The 24,587-nt window shown below is 52.0% G+C and overlaps 1 protein-coding gene across 2 annotated transcripts in view; it reads left to right on the top strand.

Moving 5' to 3' along the window:
- Scnn1b (sodium channel epithelial 1 subunit beta) overlaps positions 1-24,587 on the top strand; it is a 55,223-nt gene that overhangs the window by 27,269 nt on the left and 3,367 nt on the right. Inside the window, exons 1-8 of one of the 2 annotated variants that reach the window (XM_010623458.3) lie at positions 6,149-6,198; positions 7,292-7,608; positions 10,508-10,793; positions 11,900-12,090; positions 19,546-19,649; positions 21,082-21,245; positions 21,519-21,626; positions 23,821-23,938. In XM_010623458.3, coding sequence (XP_010621760.1) covers positions 7,298-7,608; positions 10,508-10,793; positions 11,900-12,090; positions 19,546-19,649; positions 21,082-21,245; positions 21,519-21,626; positions 23,821-23,938 — 1,282 coding nt within the window. In that variant the 5' untranslated portion in view covers positions 6,149-6,198; positions 7,292-7,297. Of the gene's footprint in view, positions 1-6,148; positions 6,199-7,291; positions 7,609-10,507; positions 10,794-11,899; positions 12,091-19,545; positions 19,650-21,081; positions 21,246-21,518; positions 21,627-23,820; positions 23,939-24,587 lie in introns of those variants that run through there. The other variant, XM_010623457.3, reaches the window with a different exon arrangement.

Below are 24,587 nucleotides of genomic sequence, written 5' to 3'. Positions count from 1 at the left end.
GAGCTGGAGAGCGCATGACTCTGCTAGGGGCAGCCACCCTTCACGTCAGGCAAAATGTTGCTACACAGGGACAATGATCAGATCTTTCTAATTTTTTCAAGATGAAGAAAATATAGATTTTTTTTTTTTCAGTACTGGGGATTGAACCCAGCGCCATTCACCTTTTTTGTTTTGTTTTGAGACGGGGTCTCACTAAGTCACTAAATTGCCCATCCTGGAGCCAATCTTGGGATCTTCCTGCCTCAGCCTCCTAGAGTGCTGGGATTATAGGTGTGTGTCACCATAACCTGCTCGATTTTTTCTAAGAAATTACCAAGCTGTTTCCCAGAGTGGCTGCAACGTTTTGCACTCCACCCAGCCACAGAGAGTTCCTGGCCCCACTAAGCGCTGTCAGTTCTTCTAGTGGGTGTGAAGTGGTATTTCATTGTGGTTTTCCCTGATGATGCGTGACCTTGAGAATTTGCTCATACACTATGGGCCATTCACACATGTTTTATTAAATGTTTTTCAAATCTTGGAATATTTATATTCCTGTGTTTGTTACGCATACACATCCAACAAGAATTAACTCTGGGGTGACTTTTATTGAAATGATGAAATGGGACTAGTAATGTTGCTTGTCGTAGTTTTTAGCACTAGCTTTTTTTTTTTTTGGTTCCGGGGATCGAATTCAGGCCCTTGTGCTTGCAAGGCAGGCAGCAGAATCACCAAGCCAAATCCCTGGGCTCTATTAGCACTAACAATGTTAGCGAATTTAACATCTTAAAATTTTAATTGGCACAAACTGTACGTATTTATGAGAAGAGTGTGACATTTCAGCACATATGTACAAGGTGCAAGGAGCAGATGGAGGGGCTGGCACTGCTGTCCCCACAAACGGTTAGCATTTCTTTGCGTTGGGATATTCAGAATCCTCTCCACTGGCTGTCCTGAAATATCCAACTAATCGTTACCATCACATTTGCCCTACTGTCCTGTAGAGCATTAGAACTTCGCTCCTGTACCGTCTACCTCCTGCTCTCTCCCCACCACCGTTTTTCCAGCCTCTGGTCATCACTACTCCACTCTGTTTCTACGAGATCTGCTTGGTTAACGTCCGTGAGTGAGAGAAACGCTAGGGTTCTCCTTCTGTGCCTGGGTTATTTCCCTCCCCTCCCCCACCGCTGCAGAGGACAGGATTTCGTTCTTCCCTCTGGATAAACAGTGCTCCGTGGTGTGGCTACACCACACGTGTGTCTTCCCTCGTCTGGGGTTGGACACCGAGGCAAATTCCACATCCTGCTCTTTTGCCCTCTTTTGTAGTTGTCCTCCACTTATTTACAAGCGGTCTTTATTTGTTCTGCATATAATTTCTTTGTCAGACGTGCGCACTATAAGTGTTTTCTCACAGTCACTTGCTCTTTCATTTTCTTAACAGTAGTCTTTGTATGATTCTTTCTTCTTCGAGACACTGGGGATGGAACCCAGGGCCCTGTGCGTGCCAGGCAAGTGCTCCGCCACTGAGCTACATTCCAGCCTTAACAATATCTTTTGAAGAGCCAAAGATTTTAATTTTAATAGAGTACGGTTAACTGACTCATAATATTTTCTAATTCATAGTTTTTAGTGTTCTATTTAAAAGATCCTTGCCCACCCTAAATGTGCAGATTTCCTCCTATACTTTCCTCTGCGTGATTTATACACAAAATTAATTTTTGTATATAGTGTGGAGTAGGAATTAAGGTTCACTTTTTCTTAAACATGAACATCCATTTATTTCAACATCTTTTTTAGGAAAGACTATCCTTTCTTCATTGAATTACCTTGACACTTTAACAGATTTATTTTGGATTCTCTATTCTGTTCCATTAGTCAGTATGTCTGCTGTTACACCAGTACCATGCTGTCCTGTTCACTATATGCTATAGTAAGCTTGGTAGAAAACAGAATATGCCCTTCTACTTCTACTTTGTTCCTTTTTAATAAGTGTTCTCTGTGTGTGTTTTGGTTTGGTTTTGCTATTTTAGTCCCTTTGCTTTTCCATATAAGTTCTAGAATCAGCTCACTGATTTCTACTAAAGTTCTACTGAAACTTTTCATTGCTATTGGGTCTAAAGGTTAATTCCATTGGGATTGAGTTAGTTTTACAGATTAGGTGGCATCTTCACAGGACTGAGTCTTGTGATCCATGAATATAGTACATTTCTCCATTTATTTAGGTTTTCTTTAATTGAAATAGCAAAAAACAAAAAAAGGCACAAGCCAATTAAATGGGAGCAAGAGTACTCAGGGCTAGGGCAAGTGGGTGTCTACCTGCTAAATAATGAAGCTGGAGCTGAGCATGGTGGTGCACACCTGTAATCCCAGCACTCTGGGAGGCTGAGGCAGGAGGATCACAAGTTGAAGCCCAGGTGAGACAATTTAGTAACCTGTCTTGAAAAGGGGGAAGGCTGGGGATGTGGCTCAGTAGTAGAGTGACCCTAGGTTCAATCTCCAGCTTCAGAAACAAAAACGGGCTGAGGATTTAGCACAGCAGCACCATGCCTACCTCCCAAGCACAAGGTCCTGAGTTCGATCTCCAATACTGGGGGCGGGGGTTGGAACTCTACCCCACACCACAGGCAAAAACTAATTCAAAATGAATCAAATGCCTAAATGTAAGAGCTAGAACTATAAATCTCTTGGAATAAAACCTAGGAATAAATTTTCATGTACTTGAATTAGGCAAAAGAAATATAAACAAATTAGGCATCATCAAAATTTAAATCTTTTGTGTTTCAAACTGCCCCCAAAAAATAAAGTGAAAGGGCAACACATAGGAGAAGAATTTTGCAAATCTGATTTCTGATAGTAGACTTGTACATAGAATATGTATATAACTCTCAGAACTCAGTTATGAAAGGATAAGTGAACCATTTAAAAATGTGCAAAGAATCTGAATAGATATTTTTCCAAAGAAAATATACTGAGAAAAAACAAAAAATATATATATTCACCACATAATGGATCTAAGAGATCCGAACACATACAGATACGTTCAACATCATTACCTATCAGGAAAACACGACTTACAATCATAATAAGGTGCTACTTCAAGTCCGCAAGGGTGGCTATAATTTTTCCAGAAACATAATAACAAGTGTGAGAGAGGATGTAGAGAAACTGGAACCCTCATGCACTGCTGATAAAACTGTAAAATAGCGCAGAGCATTTTGGGCAGTTCTCCAAAAGGTTAACGATGGAATTACTACACGGCCATCTGGTATTCTATTACGTCCGTTATTAGAGTTATCATTACCACATGGTACATTATCAGCCCCCACGTATATCCAAGTGAAATGAAAACACATATCTCAGATGTGACCGTAACAGTGTTTTCATGATAGTCAAAAAGTAAAAACAATCCATATTTCCATCCATCGATGAATGGATAAATGAAATGTGACATCTCTATAATATGGAATACGATATGGCAATGAAAATAAATGAAGCCCCAATATATGTTGCAACACGAATGAACCTTGAGAACATGCTACATGAAAGAAACCAGCCACCAAAAAACCACATATTGTGTGGTTCTATTTGTACAAAATGTCCAAAATAAGCAAATCTGTAAAATAAAAAAATCAGAGGTTTCCAGGGCTGGGGCAAGAGAAGCATGAGTAGCTGCTAATGGGTATGGAGTTTTTTTTTTTTTTTTGGTGGTGCGGGGGGAGATAAAAATATTTTTAAATTGATTCTGGTGACGGTTTACCAGCTCTGTGAGTCTATCCAAGTCCACTGAATTCTATACTTTAAGTGGATGAATTATATGGTGTGTGAATTGGGTCTTAATGGGGCAGTCATCTCAAGAGGGAATTATAAAGCACACTGCACTAACACAGAATGAAGCAACCCTTAGCTGGGCCACTCACAGCCTCTCATTCAGGAGTCTAAGAACAGACTCGGCGAATAGCATTCCTGTTTGATTTCTGTCAAAGTAGTGAGTACGAGCAGATGCTGCGTTCCCGGTTATCCTTCCGCCAAGACTTTGGACTGTGAGTTAGATCTCAGGGAGAATTTGGCTCCAACAGCGAGTGAATGTCTTCTGTTCTAAGAAAGCAGGGGCGGTTCAACGCTCCACTGCTTCTGCATGTCCTGCCGTGAACGTTTACCCGCGAGTTCACAGCCAAGACACAGACGGCATCGGTGACTCTCTGACACGTGGCAGGGTCTGGGCCTCCTGCATCCACTCGGCGCGCAGTCTCCACTGTGCTTGTCTGCACTATAAACGATTCAAACCCTTCTGCACAAGCTGTGTACACCCTCCACACACCCGTTGTCCATCGCTTTGAGGGTGAAATCTGACCGAGAGAACAAAAAACTGCAGCAAACTGATGTTTTCACTGGGCTGATGACCAGAGGGACCAGATGTGGGTTTGTTTGTTTTGTTTTTGTTTTTGTTTTTGTTTTTTTGGGTACCAGGGATTGAACTCGGGTCTTGAACTCGGGTCTTGCAAGGCAGGCCACCATACCGCTGAGCTAAATCCCCAGCCCTGAACCTGATGTGTTAAAAGTCTCCCTGTACTCAGTTGACTTCTGTTATTTGCCCACCACTGGGAGGCTAAAATAGGAGGACTGCAAATTCAAGGCCACCGGGGGCAATTTAGCAAGACCCTGTCTCAGAGTTTTAAAAAAATGTCTGGGGGTGTAGCTCAGTGGTAAAGTGCTTGCCTAGAACGTATGAGGCTCTAGCTAGGTTGAATCCCCTGTACTGCAAGACGTTTTTAAAGGAATAATAGCCAGGCATGGTGGTGCACTCCTGTAATCCCAGCACTCAGGAGGCTGAGGCAGAAAGATCACCCTGGTTGAATCCCCTGTACTGCAAGACGTTTTTAAAGGAATAATAGCCAGGCATGGTGGTGCACTCCTGTAATCCCAGCACTCAGGAGGCTGAGGCAGAAAGATCACCCTGAGTTCAAGGCCAGCCCCAGTTACATAGTGAGTTTGAGGCCAGCCTGAACTGCATAGCGAGACCATGTCTCAAAAATCAAAATTTAAAAAAAAATACTGGGCAAGGGATTTAGCTCAGTGGCACCACACCTGCAAGTGCAAGGTCCTGAGTTTGATCCCTGGTACCAAAAATAAAAGCACTAATAAACTCCATGAAAACAGCATGTTGCTGATTCTTACCAGATGTTGTAGCTTAGCAAGATTCTGAGCCTGAGACCTCATGGTTTATCTGGGAGATTAGCAAGAATTCCAGACCTGTTCAGATCAAGAGGAGTCTTTCTCAAATGATTAAATGAGAACAGAAAAGCTTAGAACATTAGAGAAGCCCTTTGCCTCTTCACAACTCCTTGCTGGAACATAATCTTCCTATAGGCAGCGGGGTGCTGGACTACAGATTAAGTCCTGCTCTTTCCACATTCACAGGCTTGGAAAATGATTTGTAACAATGAAATCACCTACAAAGCACAGTCATGGTGCCCGGGTGGTGTGCACGGGACTTTGGGGTTCTCTGGGAGTAGTTGTTAGGATAATTTTCACTCCGTGATCTCAGAGCAAGGGATAGGTTTGCTGAGGAAGCCGGGGCTGGGTTCGTCCCTGACGGCTCCTCTAACCTCGAGGGCTTGGGGCCCGGCGGGCAGGCAGCATGAGGAGCTCCGTTCCCAGCCTAGCAGAGCCAGTGGGGTGGGAGTGGAAGCCCCGGACACTTCGGGCTCCTCCGACCTGGGGAGGAGAGTGGAGCGAGCTGCAGTGTCCAGAGCTCAGGCCGGGCGTGAGCAGGCTCGGGCAGGCGTGGAATCTCTGCTCAGCCAGGAGCGGCTGGCGTAGCAGGCCTGGCCGTTGGGTGGAGAGCCGGGCCGTTGGCAAAGACACGAAGCTGCTACCCTCAGGGAACTCGTGATCTCACAGGGGGAGCCCTGGTCACACATTACTCTAACACAGGGTAAAACAAGGTGAACTTTTCTTCTTTGAACGTTATAATGGTTGCAAGTGACAGGTGCCCACTTAGGGGTCAGCACACATGCACACGAATGTGTATTTGCTCCCATAGCCCAGGAATAAGTGACTTCAGGCTCTGCTGGATCCAGGGGCTGAACACAGTGACAGAATCGAGGCCCAGTGGGACGTCCAGTGACCGTGGTCGTGGACACATCTTCCAGAGCCTGGCGGGGGAGGAAGGCAAATTGACAACTCAAATCTGCCTGGGGAAGGAATTCCCCCAACACCAGGGTGAGGGGGAGAAGCAGCTGGGCAGACAGGCGGCATGTGCCCCCCACAGGGGCCTGGGCAGGAGTTTCATGTAGGAGGGAGTCTTGGTCTGGACCTGAACTTACCGTACAACTGGGGCCCCAGGGACAGGCCCGGGGCGTTCCTGCCCTGTGTCTGGGAGGAGCACAGGGAAGCAGGTATTTCCCAAGTAGCCACCTGGTGCCGCATCTGTGACACCTGTCCAGGTACGATCTCCTCCGGGGCCCTCGCTCCTCACTGAAATCTATAAATGAGATACGAGGGGGCTGGGGTGTAGCTCGGTGGTAGAGGATTTGCTTGGCAGGCACAAGGCCCTGGCTTCAAACTCCAGCACCACAACAAATAACTAAAGGAATAAACAAGAAGTGGAGTCAGGCATGGTGGTGCACACGCCTGTCATCCCAGAACTCGGAGAGGCTGAGGCAGGAGGGTCGCAAGTTTGAGTCCAGCCTAGGCAAACTAGTGACTTGGCAAGAACCTATGTTGAAATTAAAAATACTTATAAGAATACAACGCCTGTAACTAAGGTGAATCTCTCTAGGAACACACACATGCCGTGGATTCGATTACCTCCATTTTACACATAGAAAACCCAAGGAGTTGAGAATTTAAGTAACTCAGCCTTTAGGTCGTGAAGTCCCAGAGGGTAAGAAACAGCCCTGTTTTTTGTTTGTTTGTTTGTTTTGATTTTGGTTTTTTTGAGACAGGGTCTCACTATGTAGTTAAGTCTGACCTGGAACTCACTATGTAGCCCAGGCTGGTCTTGAACTCACAGCGATCCTCCTGCCTCAGCCTCCCGAGTGCTGGGATTACAGACGTACACCACCACACCCAGCAAAACAGCCCTGTTTTACTCATCAGTGAGTTCTGGGGACTACTCGGTGCCTGGCATAGAACCAGGCACTGGATAAATGCTTTGGCATTGGCTGGATCGGTGGATGAACAGAAGGATGGATGGGAGGATGGAGGGAGAGAAAGAAGATGGGAGGGGGGAAGGGGAGGGAGAAAGGAGAAACGGGCCTCTGGCAGCCCAGGACAGACGTCCTCCGATGCGATGCGCTTCCCCGTGTCACAGGCCGCCATGCACGTGAGGAAATACCTGCTGAAGGGGCTGCACCGGCTGCAGAAGGGCCCGGGCTACACCTACAAGGAGCTGCTGGTCTGGTACTGCAACAACACCAACACGCACGGCCCCAAGCGCATCATCTGCGAGGGGCCCAAGAAGAAGGCCGTGTGGTTCCTGATCACCCTGCTCTTCGCCTCGCTCGTGTGCTGGCAGTGGGGCGTCTTCATCAACACCTACCTGAGCTGGGACGTCAGCGTCTCGCTCTCCCTGGGCTTCAAGACCATGGACTTCCCCGCCGTCACCGTCTGCAACGCCAGCCCCTTCCGGTAGGTGGTGCCTGGAGCTCCCCTCCGCGCTGTCCTCCAGCCCTGCCTGTCCTGGCCCCACTTCCTTGGCCTTTCCCTCTCGCTTCCTCTGTCCCCTTGTCCTTCCCCTGCCCTCCCTCCCTTCTTCCTTCCTTGAGTTCCTCCTCTTGCAGCACGTAAGGTTCAAAATTCATAAGCTTTTAGATTTAAAGAGAATCTCAAAAGATACCTGAAAACTCCGTCTTCAGGAGTGCCAGTGTCTGTCTATAAATTCTGTCCGTGTTAACTGAGCAACTGCTGTGTGCCAGGCACCACAGTAGATGTTGGAAATGCAGTAGTGAACAGCCCTCTCTACGAGGGAAACGGGCATTAATGTTTTCCCCGTGAATACTGAATTAATTATAACTGTGGTGATAAAAAAAACACTTCACATCAGGCATTGCGCAGAATGTCCTGCCAGAATTGACATACAGGTAATTCTAATCCATGCAGCCAACCTTCAAGCGGTTCAATTATAAGTAAGGAAATGAAGGTTCAGAGAGGTAAGTAAACTTGCCCAGAGACACACAGTGGGCAAGTGGATTTGACTCCAAAGCTGCCACTTTTTAGCCATTCGGCCACACTGGCCTTCCCCCAACCTGACCGCTGGGCTTCTAAATGAGACAAATAAGGAGACCCAACCTGACCAGGGCTGAGGAGAGGCCGATGGTCAGTAAGAGAAAAACTCCTGGAGAAATGAGTAGAAGTTGGCTGGGAGGAATGCCCCCAAGTGGTGGACACAGCATATGCAAAGGCCCGGGGGTGAGAATTTCATACTTTCAAGGAATTGAAAGCAGAGCCAGAAAACCTCAGCAACCCTTAAAGCCTGGATCTGGAGTGAGAAAAGATAAATTCCTCTTGTTCAGGAATATGCAGAGGCAAACACTGACTTAGAGATATTTAGGAGTAATGCTACTGACCATAGCTAAACAAAAGGTGGAAGCCTTAAATTAAAGACAGTAACATAATTTCTTTGGAGGTGGGCCGGAGATTTAGCTCAGTGGCACCGCGCCTGCCTCGCAAGTGCAAGGTCCTGAGTTAGATCCCCGGTACAAAAGAAAAAAAAAGTGTAAAGGTGTAATGGAGTTGAAGAAAATGAGAGCGCTGCATCACATGCGGACGCCTTACAGCACCATAGCCAAGGGGATGGGACCGCCAAAACCCTTTCGGACCAATCAGAGTTCATTGCCGGAGCTGGGGAGGAGCGCCCCCCAGCGGTGCCACCAAGAGGACGGAACAGCTGCGGCTGCTCCTTAGCCCGCAAATGAGCTCTGGTTGCTGCGTGTGACTCTGCTCTAAACTGAATTATCCTGCGCAGACCAAGGACTTCACGGAAGCAGAAGTCTGAAATATCAGAGGGACCCCTCGCTTCTCACAGTTTTTCCGTCTGATTTTTGTTTTAGTCATGATAAGATTCTGGGGATTTTTCATTATTGAATTAGCAAATATCTGGGAGAACGTACCCGTATACTCAAAACAGAGTTGTAAATACAAATTTTTTAAAGAAGAAAGCAGAGCCAGCATGGCTGAAGCTACCAAGGACGGTCTGTCCTACAGGACGTTCTGAAAGGAAATTCAGTCGTTGAGGTTACAGGTCATTCTCAGTGGTCCCTTCTTCCTAATAGGGCTCCGGCTGCTTGGGGGACTCCTTGAAGCCACTCGAGAACTCTTAATAATCATAGCAACGCTCGATAAGCATCAACTCATCCAGTCCTCCAATGACTCCCTGAGATATGCCCTTCTATCCCCTCATTGTCCAGATGAGAGAACAGAACGTCAGACAGGGTGAGGAGCCCACACTCACACAGATACGAAGTGGTAATGCAGGATTCGAACCCAGGCCCCCACGGTGGCCCAGGGAGTTAAACAGCAGCTGTGGACCTGGGATTGTGATAACGCACTGGCCTCACAGCCTACACCCTCCCTCTGCTGCTCCCCCCATGTGCACACAGGTGGCCTGGTTCAGTGTCAGGAGACAGACAGAAGGTGCTGGCTCTGCTTCCTGTGTCCCCTCTGGCTGCTGACCATCTCTGTGTCCCTCTTGCAAGAAACCCTCCAGCCAGAGCCTGCCCCAGAGGCCTTGGGGGCAGAGTCTGAGCTCAACTGCAAGTGGGTGAGGGTGTGGAAGTGCTCTCAGGCACAGATCTGCAACTTCCAGGCACACGCATCACGATGGCCAGGACAGGAGCCCCCTGGGGCTGAGGGAAGATGTTGGAGCCAGTCTCAGCCCTGCTCACCTTCCCCAAAGCCACTGCTGGGAAAATAAAAGCTGGATATTAGAAAGGAGGGAGATCTTTTTCAAATGGGAAAGAAACAGAGCTGGAGGGAGGAGGTATGTTATGTACGTGTACAAACTCCCCAAGGTAAATGTGATCTTTGTGTCCTATAAACGTGTACTGGAAAAAAAAAAAAAAAGCAAAAAGTAAAACGACTGCTGGGGAACTGGACCTACCCCGCCTTCCCCCAGCAACCAGAGCCCCACCCCCAGACAGCGCTCACACCGGAGCCCCCCGAACCCACTTCCGATCTCAGTTCTGCCCCTTACCCGAGGCTTGAGCTCAAGAAATCACGGCAGTCCCCGGAGCCTCCATGTCTGTGGGCCGGATGGCAGAGGGCAGGCGCCTAGGGTCTGGTGCGTGGAAAGTGGTCGATATCCGTAAGCCATTAAGATTGGTTCCCCGCTGGAACAGCAATCATGAGGAGAGAGACCCATCTGTCTTATTTCCAGTCAGTGCATGGCACGCAGTAGGTACTCGTGGAGTCCCTGGTAAATGAAGAGTGAGTGGTGGGCAGGCGCATGGTGCCCGGGGCACAAGGGGAGCCCGGACCCCAGGCACCTGTTGCAGCTCCCACCCACCCAGCTCCTCGCCTCTCCCCGCAGGTATTCCAAGGCCAAGCGCTTGCTGAAGGACCTGGACGCACTGATGAAAGCCGTGCTGGAGAGGATCCTCGCGCCCGAACCCAGCCACGCCAACGCCACCAGCACGCTGAACTTCACCATCTGGAGCCACGCGCCCCTGGTCCTCATTAACGAGCAGGATCCCCGCCACCCAGAGGTCCTGGACCTCTTCAGCCTCTCCGGGAACAACCACAATGGCTCCGCAGGCGGTAGCCCGGCCCCCGGAAGGATCTGCGGTGCTCCCGGGTGCAAGCTGGCCATGAGACTGGTAAGTGACCCCAGGCAATCCAGCAGTGGACCCTGCTGGCAAGACCCGTGGGGAGCTCTCTTCTTCAGTAATCTTGCCAGCAGAAACCGGTGTTCATTTTGTATTTTGTCTTTGCAAAGTTTGTAGAGAAAGAGAAATCACTGGCCTGTTCGTTGAGATTCTTTAGGATGCAAGTGAGCCAGCTCAAACTCACTAACCCAAAATGGGGAATTCTTTGGCTCATAAAACTGAGAAGTCGAGAGATTAGTTGGGTTCAGGTATGACTGGATCCAGATGCTCACATGTTGTTATCAGGACTTTCTTTTTACCTCAGTTCAGCTTTTCTAATAGCTGTTACTCTCAGGTGCGTGCCCCACTTACACCTCACCAGCAATCTCCCCAAGGAGCTCCTCTTTCTCAATAGCAAAGGGCCTGGGGCTGACTCACCAGGTCATATGGTGACGCCTGAGCCAATCACAGTGGGGTAGAGGATGGGCTCCCATGATTGGCCCATCCTGAGTCATGTGCTCTGGGTCTCAGCGCCAGGCCAGTGTGAGAGCAGCAAACGGGTCGTACAGCACGGCGGGGGAGTGTGTGCTGTGCTGAGTCCCTGAGCCCCATCCTCCTGGTCCACACAGCCTCTGGGCGTCACGGGCAGCGGCTGAGAAAGCCAGGGGGTCCAAAGGCTGAGCATGTGTGTGCACAGTGCACACACGTGTGGCCCCAGGGCGTCAGAGAGTGAATCACTGGGTGAATGCAGGGGCAGTGCTCCCAGCTCTTCAGGATGCTGAGGCAGGAGGCTCTGGCCAGCCTGGGTGACACGGCGAGACCCCTTCTCAGTAGAGAAAGTGCCCTGTGCTCAGGGATGGAGGCTCGCGTGGACACGTGTGGACACGTGTGGACACAGGTGAGCAGGCAGCTGCGTGTGCATCTGTGCCCATGGCCTGCCTGTTCACGCGTCCGTCGCGGTCCGTGTGAGTTGGGCTGGTGGCCACGCAGGGAAGTCCCGTGACCAGCGTGCAGTGTGGGTGTTGCCGTGGCCACCTGCCCACCACCCAGGGCCCTCGGGACAGTGGCTGGGCGTGCATGGCCGCCCCGTGCCACGGGACCCCTCGTTGCCTCCGCAGTGCAGCCTGAACGGGACCGTGTGCACCTTCCGGAACTTCACCAGTGCCACCCGGGCCGTGACCGAGTGGTACGGCCTGCAGGCCACCAACATCTTCGCGCAGGTTCCGCGCCAGGAGCTGGTGCAGATGGGCTTCCCCGGGGAGCACATGATCCTGGCCTGCATGTTCGGGACAGAGCCCTGCAGCTACCGGTGAGGGCCCTGGGCCCCCAAGCCCGCCTGCCCGCCTCGCCCCGCCCCGGGGCTGTGCCAGGCGGACTCGCGGGGGTGCGGGAAAGGCAGAGCAAAGGCGAAGCACGGACGTGGGCCCAGGGAGCCTCGGCTCGGCCCAACGGGCAGTGTCTGGGTTGCTCTTCTCATTGCTGAGACAAGCCTCTTTCTGTCCCTTTTGTCCGGACTACTTAGGACAGGTAGCACTCGCACTCTTCACATGAATCAATGCCAGTGTCACACATTTGAGATCTGTCCCCACCTCTGAAAATACCCCGCCTGTGACAGCATCCGGCTTTGGCGGCACCCAGACACGCCATAACAGGCAGGGTGATTCACTGCACACACCATGCACAGAGTTGTCCTCCCTTGAAAGAGGGTTCCTATCGGCCAGGCCCTAACTCCCCACTCAAGAGAGCTGGAGAAGGGGCAGCTGTGAGCCTTTAGCCACAAAGACCCAGCCGCTGGGGGCTGAGCAGAGCTTTATAGGACGTCTGGGGCACCCCAGCTTCAGCCACTCTCAGTCTTCTCCAAAACAGAGACTCAACTCTGGGAGGCTGAGGCAGGAGGATCACAACTTGAAGTCCAGCCTGGGCAACTTAATGACTTAGTGAGACCCTGTCTCAAATAAAAAATGAAAAAAGGTCTGGGGGTGTATCTCATTGTGAAGGAAAAGAAAAGAAAGGAGGGAGGAAAGTAGGTCTCCGTCATCACCTGCCACCCCACCTTTTCTGACTGAAGGCCAGCCCCAGCCACCAGACACAGAAACCCCAGCCAACCTGTCTTTGCCCTCTCCCTGTGTCCTGGGTCACCTTCAGACAGCACAGGACCGTGTGTCTCTGCTTCTCCCACCCTGGGCTCCAGATGCTCAAGAAGGGGAAGCCTCAGCAGAAGGAAAGCACAGTCCACCTTTGGAGCCTAAGTGCCTGGATTTGAATGCCAGCACTGTGTTGTCGGCCACCAGCCCAGCCCCTCTCCACCTGTTTCCCATCTGAAAAACTGGGCCAGTGAAACCTCATAGCACTGTCTTGGAATTAATGAATTAACCTATGTAAAGTATTTAGAATAGCACCAGGTATGTGAGAAGTGTTGAGAACCTTTTCCCCCCAGTGGTACTAGGTATTGAATCCACTGAGGTTCACCTCCAATCCTTTCTAACATTTTTTAAATTTTGAGACAGGGTCTAATTTGCCTAGGCTGGTCTCCGCCTTAAGATCCTCCTGCCTCAGCCTCCCAAATAGCTGAGATTACAGGTGTACACCAGCACGCCCTGCTGGAAGAACATTTTTAAAAACAGCTGATTACTGCGGACTCCTTTCAGATTTAGAGAAGCTGCAAAGACAATGCAGAGTTCCCTTAGGCCTCTTGCCAGGCTCCTCTGTCATTAGCATCGAACTCTCCTGACTGTGGAGGAAATGAGCCCTTTCACTGGGATGTGCTCAGTCTTCCCCAGTGACCTCCCCTGTGGCCTTCGTGATGGGGACAGAATCTCAGGCACCCTTGTTTTCAGGGACCCTGACGGCTTTGAAGCCAGGGCCAGTAGAAAGCCCTCAGTCCGGGCGAGTTGGTTTCCCTTAGGGAGGCTCTGGGGTGCGGGGAGGAGAGCCCGGAGGGGTGAGGGCATCTTCGTGATGTCATTGCGTCAGGGGCACGACGACCTGCGGTGTCCCAGCTTTGTGACATCCCGTATGTCGCCAGACTCTGCCACTGAGGGAGCTTCTGCCCTCTCCAGCCTTGAGGCTGGGGGCAGGGGTGCGTATCATGCTGCAACGCACTCCCCGAGAGAGGAACGCACGTTTCTGTCAGGAACATTTGCTTCCTCCCCTTTTTACACCTGTATGACTTCCTGCATAGTGGGGGTGTAATTCAGTACCTCATCATTTATTTTCCAAATCCTTCTGGCACTGGCCCCTGGAGGGTCTTCCAGGGGGCTCCTGTGTCTGACATGTCCCTATCATCATTGTTATTATTATTACTACTATTGCTATGAGCACGTTCTGGCCTTGCCTGCTGCATGAGCCTGGAATCAGCCATTTGTCCGAGGAGCCCTGGTTCCTTTAGGAGAATGGAATTTAGAAAGCAAGATCGACATTTATAAGCTTTATTATCATTGTTGTGCTTGCTCCGGAGATCCGCCAGCCCCCTGGGAGGGCTTCCCTGACTTCTGGACCACGCTGCCCTGCTGCTGCTACACTTCTTCCTCCTGGGTTACTCCGTTTTCCAGTATGTCGTTTTCAGAGCGGGTAGAATCTCTCACTATGTTGCTTAGCCGGGTCCCGAATGATCCTTCTGCCTCGGCCTCTTCAGGCCGAGCTGGGACTGCAGCTGTGCACCTGGCCCCTGCTGTCTCCTGGGGCTCGCTGGCCTGTGCCCCAGGACCCTGGGACCCTGTCCCAGGAGAGGGATCCTGGCTGTGGAACCAGAGGCGGCCCGAGCTAGGTGGGAGGCAGACAGCTGGCCCGGTGCGGAGGCTCCAGGCAGGAGGGGCCTGGCCGCACCCTCACGGGCTCCTGCTCCAGCCGCTTCTGAGACAGTTCTTAGGGACGCTGTGTCCCACAGCTGGGGCGAGGCCCCTGCCTTCAGAGTGCTGCCTGGCTTCAGCTGGTTTGCCCTGCTGTGTTCTTGCCCTGTGGCCACAGCCCTCGCCCTGCGCCATGAACTCTGGGCTGCTGCCCACAGCTCTCCCTCCCGCCCTTTGCCCAGGCTGTGCCCCCTTGAGGTGCCCTCTCCTCCCACCCTCCAGGCTTGGCTGCCTCTCATTCACCTTTTAAGTCCTGCTCGGGCCTCCTCCTCTCCCAGGAAACTTTCCCTGCCCCCTTCCTTCCCCCACAGGATTTAGGTGTCACCCTCCTTGCTTATCTCTGCGATGTCTTTATCATGGGTTATAGTTTACTCAACAAATATTTACTGAGTGTCTGTGTGCAACAGAGAGGTGAGCAGTCACGGCCAGGAGTTTTTACTGTTACAGAATGCTAGGCATCCAACCCCGCTGTGGTCTCGAAGCCCCTGGGGGAAAGTGAGGCACAGATGAGACAAGCGAGGTCCCCAGCTTGCCGGCTAGTGAGTGACAGCAGAGTTAAAATCACGGCAAGCCTGCTCCTGGGCGTGTGCTTCAAACCTCTGTGCTGCCCTCCTATGGCTAGTGAGTGACAGAGTTAAAATCACGGCAAGCCTGCTCCTGGGCGTGTGCTTCAAACCTCTGTGCTGCCCTCCTCCCGTGTGCCCGCACATGGCCCGAGGGCCAGCAGATAAACAAGCGAGGACTAAATCAAGAGGAGCTCACCTTCTGATGCATGCAGTAAAGGGGATAGAGTTAGGAGTGACTGCATCGGGAAACCTCCGACCGACCGGTGGTCATGAAGTTCTCTTAACAGAGTGGGCATCCGCCCCTCTGCATGGGCAGCAACTGGGCTGCTAGAGACTGTGAGGCACAGGGATCAGCGGGTGCAGAGGGCCGGGACATTCTGTCCCACGAGGGGCACTGGGAGAGACCTGCGCTGGGCATGCCCCGTGTCCCCTGCGGAGGTCAGCGCTGCCTGACTGCAGGGCCCAGGATGCATGAGAGAGGAGGGAGGGGGCAGAGGCCACCACGGGAAGTGGGAGATGCAGGGGGCAGCTAGAGCCACAGCCGGAGGCACAGACCGAGCAGGTGCTGCCCCTGTCCTGAGCACAGTGTGAGCCCCAGGGGGCAGCCGTCTCCGTCTCCCTCTCCCACCGCCCTAGTGCAGCGCTCACCTCCATAAAGGAAGCGGGGTTTCTCCCCCTGTCCCCTTGCCGCACTGAGGAGCCAAAGTCCAGAGGTTGAGAGAGCAGCTGGAATCCCTCGGACAGTGGCTGTGGCTGGCTGCCAGATTGGATCTCTCAGCCTGCACCAACCCTCATTCCACGACTCAAGGCCGAGACAGATGGTTCAGGCAGCGGGCCGCCTTATCCGACCATCGGGGAAAATGATGCCTGACCTCTCTGGGTTGTTGAGGGCGAAGTAGGTCATATATGCAGAAATTTCCAGCCTGGGCCCGGCCCATAAAAGCTGCCTGATAAATGTCAGTGGCAGAATATATAAAGTTCAGTAGACGGTTCTGCACGTAAGATTTGTGTGTGTGTGTGTGTGTGTGGCTTATGATGTACTCGTTCCTGTTAAAGAGACCAATGCAGAAACACAGACAAATATTTCAAAGCTATTTATTTATGGAGATGGGGACATAGGCAGGGACAGAACAGACCTGGGTGAACCCCTATGACCCTTCTCTAACCCAACATCTGGGAACCACTCCAAACCCCAGGGCCTCAGTACAAAGGTCAGCGTCTACCTGCAAAAGACACTTTTTTTGTGTGTGTATGTTAAGGATCCCACCCAGGGCCTTGTACTTTGCAAGTGCTTTGCCACCAACCCCTCTCTCCCCCCCCTTTTTTTTAACATAACCACAAAAACATTCACAGTAATTCCTCAGTGACATCAACTACCCAATCATATCCGTGCTTATAAATGTCATGTTTGAGTCCAGATTCAGTGAAAGTCTACACATTATAATTTTCACCAGTTAATCATTTTTACTGAGTTGACACACGATGTGCATGTCTGTGGAGTCCGGGGTGACAGTTCCATCCGTGTCCACTACGTGTAAGATTGTGACAGGGTGATTAACGTTTTCCTCTCCTTCAACATTCCTATCTCTAGTTGGGAAGATTCGGACTCCTCCCGTCTAGTTTTTTAGTAGAACGTGTGAACTGTAGTTGCTCTTTTGTGAAGTCTAGAACGTGCCCCTCCTGTGTGACTGTATTTTGGTACCTGTCACCCAGCCTCTTTCTGTGCCTCCCTCTCCCTTCCCAGCCTCTAGTAACCATTATTCTACTCCCCACTTCTATGAGATGGACCTTTTTAGCTTCACAAACGAGTGAGAATGTTTGGTGTTCGTCTGTCTCAGTCACTGTGATTTTAACTCGTCTTCTAATTTTCTATTAATCTATAAGTTATCTCCTGTGTCCTCCTTTGTAATTTGTTTGTTGAAGAAATGTGATTCTTTATCCTATGAAGTTCCGCCGCAGTCTAGATTTTTCTGACTTGCTGTGATATCTTTTAACAGCAAGAAGGTGTTCTGTGTCCAGTATTTCCTAACAGTGGAGAGCTTAATCCTATCCTGTCTAACTTTTTGTACTAGGCCCCTTCTTCAATAATTGGCTTGTATCATTCCTCTTCAGTCATTACCTGGCTCAAACTAGAATTTTTTTTTTTTTTTTTTTTTTTTTTTTTTTTGGTACTGGGAATTGAACTCAGGTCCTTGTGTTTGCGGGGCAGGCGACAGAACCACTGAGCTAAGTCCCTGACCCTCAAACTAGAATTCTTTATTTTACTTTACTTATTTATTTTATTTTATTTTTTTGGTAGAGTTTCAGTAAGTCCCTCGCTTGCTCAGGCTGGGCTGGAATTTGTGATCTTCCTCGTGCCTCAACACCCTAGAGAACTAGAATTTCAGGCAGGTGGCACTGCACTGGGCTCTGGAACTCTTGATAATAACTCTTGCATGAAAACAGTCAGATGGAGGAAGCTGTAGGTTAAAAGAAACTTTAAAGGCTTATTAACCAACTATATGTAAAAATTATTTGGGTCTCAGTTTAAACCATTAAATTATACTTCTGTTTTGTTTTGTTTTGTTTTTGTTTTTTTTTTTTGAGACAGGGTCTCACTATGTAGTTGAGACTGACCTGCCTGGAACTCACTGTGTAGTCCAGGCTGGTCTCGAACTCACAGCGATCCTCCTGCCTCAGCCTCCTGAGTGCTGGGATTACAGGCATGTGCCACCACGCCCCACTAAACCATTAAATTATAAAAACAATATCGATACACATAAAACAACTAGAAATTCTGAGTGTTTAATAGTATCGAGAAATTGTATTATTTTAAACATGGTAATAGTGTTATTTTTAAGACTTCTTACTTTCAGAAATACTCATGGAAATGACTATCAAAGCAAACTTTTTCTTAAGTTAGGTGTGGTGGCACACACCTGTAATTCCAGCCCTCTGGGAGGCTGAGGCAGGGGGATCACAAGTCTGACCCAGGCTGGGCAACTCAGCGAGTTGGCAAGACCCTGTCTCAGAATAAAAAAATTTTAAATGGGTCAGGGGATGTAGCTCAGTGTGAAAGCTCTGGGTTCATTTCCCAGAACCAACACACACACACACACACACACACACACACACAGACACACACAGACACACACAAAACAGATTTGCTTCAAAAACTCTATGAGAGGGCCAGGGCTTTAGCTCAGTGGCACCACACTTGCCTCAAAAGTGCAAGGTCCTGAGTTCAATCCCCAGTACCCAAAACAAAAAAACTCCATGAGAGGGAGGGTGGGTAGAGAGTGAAAATAGGACTGGGCAGCCACTCGGGGCAAGAGCTGAGATGATGCCTTTGGAACCGGCAGGGGCTTCCTTCTCTGCTTTTTGTGCTGCACATGTTTCATGGGGGAGCATCTTGCTTTGTTTTTAATTTTTTGGTGCTGTGGAATGAATCTAAGGCCATGAGCATGCTAAGCACTTGCTTTACTACTGAGCTACACACAAAGATTTTTTTATTTGTTTCTTGTACTGAATTATTTGAAACTGTGTTCTGTTGTTACAGTTTCACTGAGATTCTTTTGGAAGCATTTGTTTTGGGATTATTTTCTTAGGGAACATTTCCTAACAAAAGAACTTGGACTCTTCGGCTTCCCTCTTGCCTGGCTCACCTGCACTTCTCTGACCCTGTCTGTCTCTGTCCCCTCGTCTCTAGCCCCTCCCTCCGTCTCTAGCCCCGCCCCACTGACTCTGTCCACTTCGCCTCTTTCTTTGGTTGCCCTGCCCCACTCTGGGTCCCAACTGCTCCTGATCAGTCACTACGGTGCTGTCCTTTTAAACTTGTGTTAGGTCTGTATTGGGTTCCTGGGGTTGCCACAGTATTCACCATATACCTAGTGGTTTAGAATTGCATTTATTCTCCACTGGAGAATTCTCAGATCCACAGAAATCCATTTGGCAGGATGGGCTCTCAGGAAACCCTGGGGAGAATTCTCCACTGCTCCTTCAGCAACTCGTGGCTGGGTGTTTCTTGTGCCTGCTGAGTTCTGCCACCATGTTTACATGACTTCTCCCTTGTTGTGGATTCTCGTCTTCTGCCTGCATAAGGACCCTGGTCATTGGATTAGGACCCACTGGGATAATCTACGATGGTCCCATTTAAAAATCCTTGGTTATATCTGCAGGTACTCTTTTTCCAAATAAGGTCACATTGACAGAACCCCAGGGTTAGGACGTGGACACAGCTTTGCGTGGATGCCTATGAGACAGATGCAGATGTCTAGAATGGTCTTCATACCTCAGGGCTCAACCCAGCCAGTCTGGGTTTGTCGTCTTCTGCTGGGTGTGCCATGCTCTTAGGCCCAGGGTCTCTTTCAGGAACTTTACACACATCTTCTACCCTGATTACGGCAACTGCTACATCTTTAACTGGGGCATGAAGGAGAAGCCACTCCCTTCAGCTAACCCTGGGGCAGAATTCGGTGAGTGCTGGTTCATCCTAGACTGAGACCACCCAAGGCCGCAGTGGGGGCCTGGGAGGCCTCTACTGTCTGAGCTCAAGATGTACTTCTCAAAGCCTCAGTTTCCCCTTTGGAGACCAGTGTGTGATGGGGAGAAGGGCTCCATGCATGCTGCATTTTCCAGCCATCACTACTGGCGCTGGCTCCTGGCCTCTCTGCTGTACCATTTTCTTTTTGCTCTGTCTTGTTTTTGGCAGTACCAGGGGTTTGAGTCAGGATTCACACTGAGTTAGGGCCCCAGCCCTTTATTTGTATGTTTTTATATTATGACAAGGTCTTGCCGAGTCCCTGAGCTCCCCGGCTCGGTTCGAACCTACCAATTTCTTGCCTTGGCCTCACAGCACAAGGGTCACAGATGTGTGCCGCCGAGCCCAGCCTGTGTAGTTGGCACTGGGAGAATCGCAGATGGACAGAGCAGCAAGGAAGGGAGGCGTGGCCGGTGGCAGGAACACTCCTCCTCTACACCACCGCGGAGCCTGTGCCTTTGCCAAAGGCAGGCGAGCGCATGCTGGCCAAGCGTCCAGGCTGTGGGCCGGACACTGATGAGCCTTTCTCCCTTGCTCAGGCTGCAACCTCCTGGGCCACCAAGAGGCGGGGTATCAGTCAGTGACCCTCTGGCCTGAATATTCCAATAGGGGGACAGCGGTCCTCACCCTACCCCTAGCTCTTGTTCCTGAAAACTGTCCCAGTGCTCCAGAACACTCCTCCTGCCTCAGTTTCCTCATCTGCAAAATGGGGGCAATAATAGTGCCTCTCTCAGGTGATTCTGTGAGCATGCAGGGAGACCGTGTGTGCAAGAGCCCATCACATGGCCCTCAGCATGCAGCAAGCCTGATTGTCCTGACAGGGACTCAGCTCTAGTGCACGTCGAGCTCAGGACTATGTACGGCACATAGAATATTTGGTCTGACCCCTCAAGATGGGGACAGTTGCGTAGGAAAGACAGAGAGCAAGAGGAGAATCGCAAGAGTGAGGCAGGTGCTGGGAAGTGAAGTCCCTAGAGCAAGGAGAGGGTCTGACGGGACCCCAGGACCAGGATCACACAGGCAGTCAGGAGGCTTCTGCAGGAAGTGACCGGAGGTGGTGGCGGTGGCAGGTGCAGTCTCTGAGGAGAGGAGGGCGGGACGCATTGCAGAGACCCAGCAGGAAGGGACGCGGGGCTCCCGGGGTGGGGTAGGGAAGCTGGGGGCCTGAAGAAGGTGGCGGCTGAGGTGGACCTGCCTGCTTTGCAGCAAAGAGATGATGTGGGGGGAGGGAAAGGAGCTCAGGGAAGATCGGATGGGGGCTTTGCAAAGGCTAAAGTTTGCAGACTGGGTGTAGCCTCCTTGGCCACCCAGACGCCCCTCAGCTCGTCCAGTGGGTGGTGGGTGCCCTCACCCCACCCTGCCTGCAGGTCTGAAGCTGATCCTGGACATCGACCAGGAGGACTACGTCCCCTTCCTCACGTCCACTGCGGGGGCCCGGCTGGTGCTCCACGAGCAGAGGACCTACCCCTTCATCAAAGAGGAAGGCATCTACGCCACGTCGGGAACCGAGACCTCCATCGGGGTGCTGGTGGTACGGCCGGGCCTAGGCCTCGGGCGGAAGCCCATCTGCCGCAGGGCAACCTCCCTCGGCCTAGAGTGAAGGGTCCCACCCCATTTCCCGGCCCTTCTGCCTGGATGCAAACCAAGCTGGTGGCCTCACTGTGGGGCAAGCTGAGCCCTCAGGCACCTGTGGGCCCACAGTCCCCTCCCCTTACATCACCCCCTGTTCCCAGGGCCTGATGGGATCGAGGACGGAGGGCTTCCCTGGCGCCCAGGGGTCCCCATGTGTAACCTCTCCCCACAGGACAAGCTGCGGCGCATGGGCGAACCCTACAGCCCATGCACCATGAATGGCTCTGATGTAGCCGTCAGAAACCTGTACAGCGACTACAACACCACGTACTCTATCCAGGTGGGAGGCCAGGGGACCCGAGACCCTGCCACATCTCGGGTCCAGACTGCAGGCTCCGGGAGAGCCGGGTTTTTAACATGTATTAGTACATATCTGCACTCCGTGATTGCCTCCCTTCTGGGGGAGTGGCACATGTATGGAACACAGCGCACCATAGTCTGTTTGTGGTACAGGGGATTGAACTCAGGACCTTGCGCTTGCCTGGCAGGTGGCGGGGCCACTGAGCTAAACCCATGGCCCCCAGGTCATAGTTTTTTTACTGCTCTTTTTCCCCTTTGCCCTCTCTCCATCTCTGGTTCCCCTTCCCATTTGCAGAGCATGTGCTGGATTTTTCTAGGTGGCCACAGGGCCCCCCAGGTCTGCAGATCCGGTACAGTTCCTAGGTTCTCACCAAGGCCCCCTCTTTTTCCCACCTGGGGACACCAAGGATGACATGAGGTCTCACCCTGGGGTCTCCCAAGAAGAAACCCAGAACAACGGCTGCGGTTACGGAGCACTCAATGTGTGTGAGATTCTGCGCTGAGGGTGTGCACAAATCGCATCACCGTTTGAACCCTTCACTCCCCGCCCCGGTGGAGAAATAATGTGCTCATCAGAGCAGGCGGCTGTGGGCACCTTACATACCTCGCCTCACCTAGTCCCTGAAGCAACCTAGGTTGTAGGTGCTGTTCTCCATGCCGCTTGAGAATGAGGCAGTTGTGACCTGCAGACCCCAGTCTTGAGCCTCATCGATCTCCCGGGAAGCCCCCTCCCGATCTGCCTCAGCCTCTGCTGTTGTCGCTGGAGGCTTCCCTCATGTCCTGATCTCCAGGTCAGCCCAGAGCTGTCTACACTCAAACCCCGCCTCACAGAGAAGGCAGAGTGAGTCATTCCAAAGATGACAGAAATGATCACTTGCTAAAACTTTCCTCCCAGCCCAGGCCACACTGGCAGGTGAGGAAACTGAGGCAAGTCGAAGGCAGTCTGGTGCCTGCACTTGGCACAGTTGCCCTTGTGCCTTGGTCACAGGAAACTGAGCCTCTTGCCAGCTGCCCACCCGCCCAGCTGTCCCAGCACGCACCACCTGGCTGCTCTGGCCCCCTCCTGTCTCAGGGTCATCTTTCTGCCCCCCGAGATCTCTGGGGAGCTGCCATGCCACTGGAGACACAGGGAGGTGGGAAACATGGCGAAGGAGGCCCACCCTGGAGGTTGTATTCCTAGAAAACCAGCTTTGTTTCTCCTGGGGAAGTAGCAATGACCCAGGCCTTGTCAGGAGCTCAGGCCACTGCCCATACCCCCAGGGGCAGCCTGGGCCCCCCAGCCAAAGTCACAGGGCTGGGGATGCCAACACCTGCTTTCCCGGTGAGTGAGAGACACTTGCCCCAGGCAGCGCTCCTGCTGTGGCCCCGGTCCTGACTCCTCACACCATGCATTGCATCGCCCAGCCCGCCCCAATCTCCTGCCTGCGGGCACGCCATGGACCCCTCAGAGGGAAGAGCAAGACAGCCCAAGTTAGCCTGGGAAGGAGCCAGCAGGAGGAGCAGGGAGATGAGGCTTGGGGGGTGTAGGAGGGGTGGAGCAGAGGCCCAGAGGAGCCCACAGTCAGGACTTGGGGCCGAGGGACAGGTGGAGAAGGGCTGCTTCCCAAGCGCCTGCTGCTGCTCTCAGTCACCCACCTCCGCAGGCAGGTGAAGTGCGCACCTTCCCACCACGAGTAAACTGAGGCTTGGACATTAATAAGTTGCCCAGGACACATAGTTGGTCCCTGAGTGGACTGAGACCGGGATGCAGTTACCTGAAAACCCTGTGTTGGGCCCTAGTGAGCGGGATGCCTCACACCCAGTTCCGGCTGTGGTTCCCTTTGTCCTCCCTCCCCCGAACAGGGCGTGTGCCATAGATCAGCAGGCTGGTCACTCCCACCATCATCCCCGAGCAGTCAAAGGAGGTCACTTTCTCCTGTCCCTGGGCGTCCCTCCAGAAGGACAGAGCTCAGGCCACCTTCCTGGGTCCTTGGATGCAGAGAGCTCAGGAGGGTGCTGGCCCCTCTGGCATTAGATTTACTGTCTGGGAAAAGCCATCCCTGGCCACGCCATCCGGGGGGCCCCACTCTAGATGGGGGACCTGGGCTGCTGGGGTCTGCCCCGAGTCCCTCTGCAGGGTCCGGGGCCTGGCACGGAAACATCACTGCCCGCCTCTGTTCTCTCCGCCACCCCAGGCCTGTCTTCACTCCTGCTTCCAAGACCATATGATCCGTAGCTGCGGCTGTGGCCACTACTTGTACCCACTGCCCCCCGGGGAGAGATACTGCAACAACCAGGACTTCCCCGACTGGGGTGAGTGGGGTCCCTGCCCTTCCACACGGGGCTGAGGGGAGCTCGGTGCCCTGTGCCACCTGCAGTCCTTCCTGTGACCCCTCGCAAGCTTGTCTCCTCTCTCAACTCCATGCAGCGCGGTTTGAGGATGTGGGTGTGGGCGTAAATCGGGCCTCATGGGCACGTGTCTGTGCACCACATGAACACGTGTGCCTTGGGATGTGGTTGCTGGTGAGTGCACGTGCATGTGTACACCCCTGGCTTCTAATGCACGTGTGAAAGGCACGTCTGTGTTTGCACCTGAGTGCCTAGGAGTGCTCTGTGGCGGCATGGGTCTGCGTGTGCTTGTGCGCACATGTATGTCCATGTGAATGCACATGCAAGGCCACACCCCTGAGCTCAGAACCTGTGTGCGGGTCTGCACAGGCTCGTGGAATCTCTCTGCAGGGTGCTGGGCCTGGAGGGCAGATGGGGGGTCATCGTGATTCCCCACAGTCACGGTGGCAGACTCTGCACACTTGGAATCACAAGAAGACAAGGCCCCTGGCGTCACACTGAGCTGGAGCCCAGGCCTGGAGCCCGGGGGGCTGTCCTCAGCGAGAGGCCCTTCTGCCTCTTCAGGCCTGCGCGACCCACAGGGAATAGGGAGGGACTTTCCCTTTCAGCCCCC

The sequence above is a fragment of the Fukomys damarensis genome, unplaced genomic scaffold (genome assembly GCF_012274545.1).
Source record: "Fukomys damarensis isolate Sample0158 unplaced genomic scaffold, DMR_v1.0_HiC HiC_scaffold_34, whole genome shotgun sequence".
NCBI classification, from domain to species: domain Eukaryota; kingdom Metazoa; phylum Chordata; class Mammalia; order Rodentia; family Bathyergidae; genus Fukomys; species Fukomys damarensis.
The sequence above is the reverse complement of the archived record's forward strand: the minus strand, read 5'-3'. Positions and strand labels throughout refer to the sequence as shown.